General features: G+C 40.2%; 1 protein-coding gene across 2 annotated transcripts in view; it reads left to right on the top strand.

The window, feature by feature from the left end:
• The window catches only part of MEIKIN (meiotic kinetochore factor), a 97,168-nt gene extending 92,652 nt beyond the window's left edge, over positions 1–4,516 (top strand). For both annotated transcript variants that reach the window (XM_023617742.2, XM_070234432.1), the window contains one exon: positions 4,090–4,516. In XM_023617742.2, coding sequence (XP_023473510.1) covers positions 4,090–4,121 — 32 coding nt within the window. In that variant the 3' untranslated portion in view covers positions 4,122–4,516. The remainder of the gene's footprint in view (positions 1–4,089) is intronic.
• Positions 4,517–10,306: the final 5,790 nt, after the last annotated feature.

The following is a 10,306-nucleotide window of genomic DNA, read 5'->3' on the forward strand; positions in this document are numbered from 1 at the left end:
GTGAAAGTACACCACTATAGGAGTCCAAAAAAGATGTGAGAGAGGAGGTGGTGTGGGCAAGAAGAGGTCCAAGAATGGTGACAGACAGACAGAAGAGCCTTAGTAAACATCTAGCCCAAGGTTTCTCAATGTGTGGTCCTCTGACTACCTGCACCAGAATCACTGTAGACCTGGTAAATTATAATCTCTAGAGATATGGCACAGGAATCTGCAATTTGATGACCGCTCAAAGGGATATCCAATAAGGTCTAAAATTTGAAAGCATATAATGATCTAATCTATTTTGCTCATTTTACATGTGAGAAAAATGACCTGGCCAAATCAATAAGTGACTTGCCCACGTTCACACAGCTAATTACTGGCTGAATTAGAACTACTGCTTAGCTTTCTCAGTTTTCAGTAATTTGACTGGTTGGTTGTCAAATAGGAGATGGTGGGTACAGTAGATAGGGCTCTGAGTTTCCCAGTTCATCCAGCCAGACAAAGCAGTTTTACTTCTCTTTGCTTTGCACATTGGGCTTCTGTATTCTACTTAAACAGAGACTTTTTTTTTTGTGCCAAGAAAAGGCTTGGGCAATCATCGCTTTGTACTTCTTACAGTTATAGCAATGGATGTTTAATATATTGGTACTTTAATTTGTCCAACAAGCATGCATTCGGCACTGCAATATTAGCTAGGATATGAGTACAACCATAGCTCTCTGGGGTTTACAGACTAGTGATGAAATAGTCACAGTGTTCTCTATAAGGTGATAAGCTAGAAGTAGAACAAGGCATTATAAGAACCCAGGAGGGGATACTTTTAACTTTGCTTTGAAGTGTCAGGGAACACTTCCAAGCTAACAATACCTTTTGGAAAATCAGACAGAACCTGTAGCTATCCTTATAGTAAGATTTTAAGATTTATATTTTATTTTGATTTCCAGAAGAGATGATAAATGATGTGTTATAAATTCATATCTCAAGCTGGTAGTAGAATATTCATTATTCGTTTTACAATAATTATTATTTGCTTCTATAGGTTAGGTTAATTCCTGAAGTCTAGCTCACTACATTTCCTTTTCTCTCTTTGAAAACTATTCCTTTGTTTTTATTAATTTACAACAAACCTAAAATATGTGCTACGTTACTGTATTTGATGATAGATTTGGTTATGCTATCTCATGTAAAAAATATATCAGTTAAGTGTAGTCCTTGACACAGACACATTGATCTAATACAAATACAGAAATGAAGTATGCCAGTTAGTTTGTTGGGGAAAAAGAAATCAAACTTGACATCATGGAGACCTTTTAAGCCTGTTGATTTGGTGTCATGTAGCTATAGAATAAAAAGATGAAGTTCTGCAGTTGTTTGGTTCATTCATTCAGCAAATATTTATTGAGTCTATATGTCATGTGCTACATGCAGTTAGTTGCTGGTAATATTAAGATAAAGACATAGTTGTCTTTATGAAGTTCGTAGCTCAGAGAGGAAGTCAGATACGTAATACAAGTCCAGAGGAGGCACAGGTGCTTTCATAGAGTTATATGTGAGACCCTGTTGGGGTACATAGGGAAGATAGGAAATGCTCTGAAGGATGACCTGAAGCCCTCAGGGGTATGCTGAGCATAGGCCTTCTAGGCAGAGGCACCGGCATAAATAAATGCACAGAGGCTTTAAAGCATCCTCGGGTAGTTAAGGAACTGAAAGTAGTTATGTTCGGCTGGAGTAGAGATTGGACTCTCTGAGAACTTAGTCTTGAGTAGTAATCAGGGGTCAGATCGTGGAGAGCCTCCTATGCCATACTGACTTTTGACTGTATCCTGGGCAAATTGCTTTTTAAAGATTTTATTTTTTCCTTTTTCTCCCCAAAGCCCCCTGGTACATAGTTGTGTATTCTTCGTTGTGGGTTCCTCTAGTTGTGGCATGTGGGACGCTGCCTCAGCGTAGTCTGACGAGCAGTGCCATGTCCGCGCCCAGGATTCGAACCGACGAAACACTGGGCCGCCTGCAGCGGAGTGCGCGAACTTAACCACTCGGCCACGGGGCCAGCCCCGCAAATTGCTTTTTAATTAGATCATTCTGGCTAGAAGTGTGGAGTAATTTGCAAAGAAATGAACCTGGAAGCAGAAAGATCAGCTGGGAGTTTTGCAAAAGTCCTGATGAACAAAGTTGAGAAAATAAGGATCTGAGCTTTGTATCTCAAATTGTGGTACTCAGACCACCTAGGGAATTTTTAAAAAATGATGCAAATTCCCAGGTCATTGCTTCTTCAGTGATTTTATTCAGGAAATCTGGGGGTTTAGAACCAGTGTAAACTAAAAATGTTTATTGGTATAATTGTCAGGGCTTAGTGGCTGATTAGGTACTAGTACAGGGTAGTGAAAGAGAAGGATAGTTAGAGGATGACTCCTGAGTCTCTTGTATTGTGAAGTATCAGAAATTATGCGTTCTAGGTGATGTCAGGGGAAAATATAGGACATAGCCCTGGAAGTATGAAGGCTAAGCAGGGGTAGGTGAGACTAGGTAGTTGAATGGGCTGTTTACCCAATAGGAAGTTACTCAAAAGTTGGTATGCAGGGGCCGGCCTGGTGGCACAGCGGTTAAGTTCGCACATTCTGCTTCTTGGCGGCCCAGGGTTCGCTGGTTCACATCCTGGGTGCGGACATGGCATCACTTGGCATGCCATGCTGTGGTGGGCGTCCCACATATAAGGTGGAGGAAGATGGGCATGGATGTTAGCTCAGGGCCCGTCTTCCTCAGCAAAAAGGAGGAGGATCGGTGGTGGTTAGCTCAGGGCTAATCTTCCTCAAAAAAAAAAAAAGTTGGTATGCAGAGGATGACTGTGGCCCAGTTTCCAAAGCCTTTAATAAATGAGCAGACAGTGTCTGAGGTCAGTAAAGACAACAGTAAGGAGGAGTAGAGGGTAGAATAGCCAGTGCTTCCCAAACTTTAATACAGTCGTGAATTGTTTAAGGATCCCGTTAAAATGGAGATTTTGATTCAGTAGGTCTGGAATGGAGCCCACGATTCTACATTTCTAATAAACTGCTAGGTGATGATGAAGTTACTGGTCCATGGGCCACACTTTGAATAGCAAAAATATAGGTCTCGTGTTCAAACTTAGCTGCACATCAGACTTTCCTGGATATTTGAGTCCCTTGCCCAGAGATTCTGATCTAATTGGTATGGAGTATGGCCTGGATATCAAGGATTTTTAAAAGCTCAGGTAATTCTAAGGTGCAACGAAGTTTGAGAACCATTGATATAGGCTGATTAGGCCAGGGGAAGACGTGTATCTTAGTAAGAAAGTGGCAATGGGAGTAGGTAAAGCTGCCTCTACTCTGGATCTCCTGGTACAAGATATGGGGGGAAGCCCCAGAATTCTGTACTGGGAAGAACGTGGGTTCAGCTACAACAAAGAGTAGGAGAATGCAAAGGAATGGTGGGTAGGAAAATGTGAGAGGCTTCTTCCTGGGTGGTGGCTGAGGAGGCAGGGATGAGAAGCACAACTGGATCAATTCCTCCAGGTTACAAGGCAGGGGTTAGAGGCCTTATGATGGCCCCAGACAGCTGTCTTTGCTACACTTTCCACTGGAATGTTATTGAGCAGGTCTCTTTGTGTCTCCAAAGAGAAGTGTTCTCAGCATGTTCAGGAAGGAGTGAGCCAGCTATTCCTTTTTTTTTTCCAATGGCCTCTGGAATTGTTTCCTAAGGCTTGACTGGGTGAAACTAGAGTGGCCTGGGCATCAAGAGTTTTCTCCTTCAGGGGCCGGCCCAGTGGCACAGTGGTTAACTTCACACGTTCCGCTTCTCGGCGGCCCAGGGTTCCCTGGTTTGGATCCTGGGTGCGGACGTGGCACCACTTGGCACGCCATGCTGTGGTAGGTGTCCCATATATAAAGTAGAGGAAGATGGGCACGGATGTTAGCTCAGGAGCAGTCTTCCTCAGCAAAAAGAGGAGGACTGGCAGTAGTTAGCTCAGGGCTAATCGTCCTCAAAAAAAAAAAAAAAGAGTTCGTTCCTTCAGGGACTGGTTATTTGTAACTATGGGACACCTGCTTGTGATGTATATGAAGTAATCTATTGCTATATTTTTTTCTCCAGATATTATAATAAAAACAAATGGCAGGATGTAGCAGCTGTGGCTGAATTTAAACTACTTTGAAGACATGAATATGAAGTCAAAGTCTGTGAAGCAAAATGTCTGCCTGAAATTGCATGAAATTCAAAGATCAGAAACCTCTAATTATTTGTGATATATCCTGGTGTTGAAATTCTACTGAGATTCTTGTAATTTACCTTTAATAGTTAAGAAGGAAATATTTTTCTTTATGCTTCTTCAATACATATGTATTTGTGTTGTAAAATAAGAACAGATAGCTTATATTAGAAGACTGTACACTAAATAGATGATTCCAGCTATCTATAAAGAGCCATCACCAGAGTACTATGTAACTTCCTTTGATTGTTTTTTCCCAAAGTTTATCCTTTCTATGGACTAAAAGTAGTAAAGTTGTTGAAGCGCTAAAAATGAAAATGCTTATATTACGAGCTATTTTTAACAGAACTTAATTGAAACCACATGAGTGAGAGACCTAATTCCAGGTCTGACTGAAAGAAACTCTATACTCAAGGTTTGCTGAAGCAGGGAATGTATAATATGTACAAGCAATCATACACTAAGTATTGAATATATTACCCCATCCCCAACAACTTTGTTTAGCTAATACTATCCGCAGGTTGGTCTTTTTTTTGGTAATATAATTTGTTGTGGCATCCTGACAACGCGCTTCCTAAAAAGCAGCAATCCTGTTGTCAGTGAACATAGTACACTTGTATAACTGTTGGTGAGATTTTAGCTCTGATGGTTATACTAATGTTATTATACATAAAAGTAAGTAAGAGTAAAAATTTCAAAGCTGCTTAAATAAGAAAGTTCTAAAATCGATAGAACAATTTGAGGTTATGTAATTCATATAGTATTGATTTTTAAATAGGAGTCTCGTGAAGATAGTCTTGTAAATAATTTGACAAGGCCTTAAGCCACTAACAAAGCTATTTTTGATTTGTTTCACATTTTCATATGGAGGTGAAATATGGGAAAATTGTTAGGAAATGTAGAAGAGCTCATTAATGATGGAGGCTAGAACCAAATTTAGACCTGAATTCTAAATCAGTACTCAACTAAGTCAGTAACTCTTGTGGTGGTTTTAAAAGCAGAAATGTGATAAGCAGTGGGGGGAAAAGAAATGAAATAGAAGGCCTATTCCCTGCCTTCAAAGAGTTTATAATCCAAGGGGGAGGGGAGAGAATGAGAATGAATTATTAGTTTCCATTCAGGTGGTAGGTTCCTGGGAGAAGGAATGACATCTCATTCTTAGGGTGGGCCTAGTGGGGCTGGAAGAAATAAACATTTGATAGTTTCACACTGCTCAGAAGGAAAATATAACTAGCGCAGTGAAGTAAATACTTGGCCAGGCCGATGTAATTTAGAAAGTGATAGAGCCCAGATTTGAAGGCAGGACTATTTGAGTCCAACATTTTTGTTTTATCAGCTAGAACACAGGGAAAGGTGGGAGGGAGGAAGAAGATGCAATTGGCATTCAATGCTTAGGGGTGGAGGACATCAATTATGATTAAGAGGAAAGAAAATAGAATAAGCCTGCTTGCTGTCTGGCAGACACAAGAAATCCAAAGATTCCTGCTGGCAAATCCTAGAAGGTGCTACTTTTTTTTTTTTTTTTTCCCTGAGGAAGATTAGCCCTGAGCTAACATCTGTGCCAGTCTTCCTCCAATTTATACGTAGGTCGCTGCCACAGCATTGCTGAGGAGTGGTGTAGGTTGGTGCCTGGGATCCAAACCCACCAACCTGAGCTGCTGAACTGGAGTTAGCCGAACTTAACCACTAGGCCATGGGGCTAGCCCCTATACTCTTAACTTTATATCTGTGGGTAGGCCTCAGAGGTCTTTCAGTGAACGTCCCTGGAAGAGCATCAAAAAAGGAGTTCAGGGACCAGCCCAATGGTGTAGTGGTTAAGTTCACGTGCTCTGCTTTGTTGGTCCAGGGTTCACAGGTTTGGAACCCCAGGTGTGGACGTACACACAGCTCATCAAACCATTCTGTGGTGGCATTCCACATACAAAATAGAAGAAGATTGGCACAGATGTTAGCTCAGCGACAATCTTCCTCAAGCAAAAAGAGGAAGATTGGCAGCAGATGTTAGCTCAGGGCAAATCTTCTTCACATACACACACACACACACACAAAACAGAACAAAAGAAAAATGAAAATAAAATAAAATAAAAAAGGTTAACACTGGGACTGGAACCCTTTACTTCAGCATATAAGTAATTGAATTTCATTTTTAAGCATTTAAAATTATATTTTCAAATTGTACTTCATGAAAAACAATAATCTCAGGTAATAAGTAACCAGAAAATCCAGTTAAAAATGCATGAAAGTCCAGCATGATGTCATTTCCATTTAAAATTTTTAACTGGTGTTTTTTTCACCTCTCCAAGGTATAATTCATCATGGTTCAGTTATGAAAAGCCTCTTTATCTCATATTGTATATATAGCATAGGTGTTTATATGAAGGGTGTAATGCCCAGATTTTCCAGATAAAAATTGTCTTCAACTTCTCCTGTTCTACTGTTGCTTTCTAACCTGAATTTTAAAATGTTGAATCATCTTATGTCTTAAATCCTTTCTTGATTCCATATGTTCTTCTACCTACCCAATCTTTCCACGCCTGTTTAGGTCCGTTTTTCCTAAAAAGAATGCTTTCTGCTTTCTCACTGATCCTCGCTCCTTAGCCCTTCTGCACCACCCGCCCCACAAACATAGCGTCTGGCTTCAGCTCTGGTTCTCCACTGACACTGGGCCTCTCAAGGCTACCAGCAACCTCCTTGATGCTAACCTAAGGAGTATTTTTCAGTTCTCATTTTACCCAATCTCTCCTAGCCAATGATGTTGCAGATTAGTATGCTTTTTTTGAAAGCCTCCAGTAAGAAATGACCTCTTTAAAACATTACTCTCCAGGCTTTCATCTCATCTCTAGCTCTTTCTCTTCCATTTCTTCTGAAGGCTCATTTTCCTCTGTCCAGTCTTTAAATTTTGGTGTTTCCCAGGGCTCTAGTCTAGGGCCTCCTCTCATGTTACACAGTCTCCCTGGGTGATCTTATCTACCACTGGCTTCAGTTACCATCTCTGTGAAGTTGACCCCAAATCTTTGTCTCTAACTGCCATGGATATTGGTAGTGGACATGTATGGTGACTGTCCCTGCATCTGTCCCCCAAAAGGTTCATTGTTTTTCCTGGTATTCCCACAGCATCCTGTACTTGCCCACATCATCATAGCATTTATCACAATGTACCACAATTGCCTGTCAAATTCTGTTTTTTCTTCCTAGACTATAAACTCCTTGAGTGAAAGAGCTACATGTTCTTCATCGTGGTATTTCTATTCCCTTCTACCTCCATCCTAACTGGATTTTGAATTTCCAAGCCATATGGTTTAGGTGGGATTGATCCCACCCTTTAGTTCCAGGGGTGGCCTTTAATGGCTTAAGTCAATAAACACAGCCCTCTCAACTCTGACACAGTGATTGGCTCAGGAATGGTTTCTAAAAAGGCCCAAAATGATCCTATCCGATTAAAATCTCAGAGCTTTTTCTGGGAATGCTGGGATACAGACTTTTTCCTTTTTCTCTTGGACTTTTACCTGAAGGGATTTTACCTGAAAGGAAAGCTGCTGGTAGCCATCTTATGTCCACAAATGGAGGCCCTCTGGGAATGGAGTTCACACAGAGAAATTAGAGCTGTGATGGAGAAACTGGATTCTTGATATCATTGTTGCAGTCCCTGGATGCAGTTGTGCCTGAACTGTCCATCTTCTTTAGGTCCAATTATGAAAGCTAATCAATTTCTTCTTTTGCTTACCATAGTTTAGTGTGGGTTTTCTATCATGTGCAAAATAGAACATCCTGGACTCACGGACTCAACCAAGACCTCGCTGGAGTTCTAGATCTGTGTAGCCAAATGCTTACTTGTCATCACTACCACTACAGGGGTTCACATGGTATCTCATACTCAGTGTACCCTAAGCTGAATTTATCTTCCCCCTGAAGCAGTTCTTTCTCCTGTTATCTTTTTCTTTTTCTTTTTTTTTTTTGAGGAAGATTAGCCCTGAGCTAACTACTGCCAGTCCTCCTCTTTTTGCTGAGGAAGCCTGGCCCTGAGCTAACATTTGTGCCCAACTTCCTCTACTTTATATGTGAGACGCCTATCACAGCATGGTGTAGCCAAGGGGTGCCATGTCTGCACCCGGGATCCGAACTGGCGAACCCAGGGCCGCCGAGAAGCAGAACGTGCGAACTTAACCACTGCGCCACTGGGCCGGCCCTCTTGTTATCCTTTTCAATGTTAGCTATCTTCATCCATCCAAGTTACCTGAGCCAGAAATTTGGCCATCCTCCATGATTCCTCCCTTTCTCATACTTTCTCACAGGCAGTCAATCATGAAGTCCTGTTGATTTTGAATCCTAAATAGCCCTCAATATTTTCCACTCTGCTCCATCCCTATGGATGTTGTCTGAGTTCATGCTTGTACTTTCTTGCCTGGTTTAGTGTAACAGCCTCCTCACTAGTTTTTCAACCTTTATGCTTGTACCCTATAGTTAATTTTCCACAGTGCATCTAGAAGATTTCTAAAATGCTTATCTGATCATGTTGTATTCTGCTTAAAATCCCTCAATAGTTCTCCAATGCCTCCTAGATAAAGTCTAATCTTTTAAGTATATTTTACATAGTTTCCTTAATCCAGTTCAATTTTACCACTAGATTATATTATAGGTCACTGATTTTTATATTTTCTCTTGCCTCCAAGCCCTGCATGTACTGCTCCATCTGCCACAAACATACTTTTCCTGCCCACATCTTCTTTTCTTTACCTGCTTCTGATTTTATTTTTAATCCTTATTTATTCCTTCCTTCAGAAAACTCTCCTTAATTTCCCCAAAAGGCTAGTTGTCTTTGTTTATATTCGCACAGTTTCCTGTACTTATTCACATCATAGCATTTATCACAGTGTACTATAATTGCCTGTCAAATTCTGTTTTTTTCCTTAGACTGTAAGCTCCTTAAGTGAAGGAACTACATATTATTCATCATTGTATTTCCATGTTCTAGCACAGCTGCCAGACACATATTAAACATATTAAGTGCTTGAAAAATATTTGTTGAAAGACTGTTTGTCATAGAAGTGTGCCATTATTTAAAGACCTGCTTTTTGTCTACTTCTAATAGAATTCAAGGTGATGATTTCAAGCTAGTTTATTTTATTTTGAAGGTAATAGTTTGATTCCTTAAAAGCACTTACCATAACTTGTAATAACTTGTTTGTTTGTTTACTTATTGGTTTTTTAAGGGTGAGGGCTGTACCTGTCTTGTTTGTTATTGTATTCTTAGCACTTGGAATATAGTAGGTGCTTGATTTCACCATCTCTATTAGAGTATTTCCATTAGCACACAAAATTCTCTAATATCTTCCATCTCAAAAGAAGAAAAGAAAACAAAATTCCTCTCAATCCTGATCTCTTTGCTCCCTATCTCAGCAAAACAGAAGAGTTGTCTTATACTTGCTTTTCTACTTCCTCTCTACTCTTTTTTTTTTGAACCCACTTCATTCAGGCTTTTGCTCACATGACTCCATTGAAATTGCTCTTGTCAAGATAGCCATGTTGACAAATCTAATGAACACTTAAATTTTCAACAACATTCAACACAGTTGAACCCTTCCTCCTTTTTGGGGCATTTTCTTATTACTATTCTTTCTCATTCTTCTTTGCTGGATCCTTCTCTTCAACACTTCTAAGTGTTGTCCTCTTTTGAGTCTTAGTCCTGAACGCTCTTCTGTATATATATACATTCTCCCTAGGTAAACTCATACATTCCATCATTTTAAATTCTAAGTATGAGCTGATGCCTCCCAAATTTCTCTCTCCAATCCTGCCTTCTCCCCATATATTCTACTCAGAATCTTCACATGGATGTCTGTTAGGCAATTCAAACTTAACATACCCAAATTTAATATGCTTGATTTTCCTCTTCAGACCTATGCTTTCCCTGGCCTTTCTGTCAGGAAATTACACCCATTTAGGTGCTCAAGGCAAAAACCTAGGAGTCAACCTGTTTTTTTTTGCCTTCACTCCTATTAGAAGTCCTGTTAGCTATATCTCCAAAATAACCCCAGTCAGCCACCATCAGCTCTCGCCTAAAATACATGGTCACCTCCTATATGGTTCTTTGCTTCCATTCTC

This window comes from Equus caballus, chromosome 14, assembly GCF_041296265.1.
Source record: "Equus caballus isolate H_3958 breed thoroughbred chromosome 14, TB-T2T, whole genome shotgun sequence".
Classification (NCBI taxonomy): domain Eukaryota; kingdom Metazoa; phylum Chordata; class Mammalia; order Perissodactyla; family Equidae; genus Equus; species Equus caballus.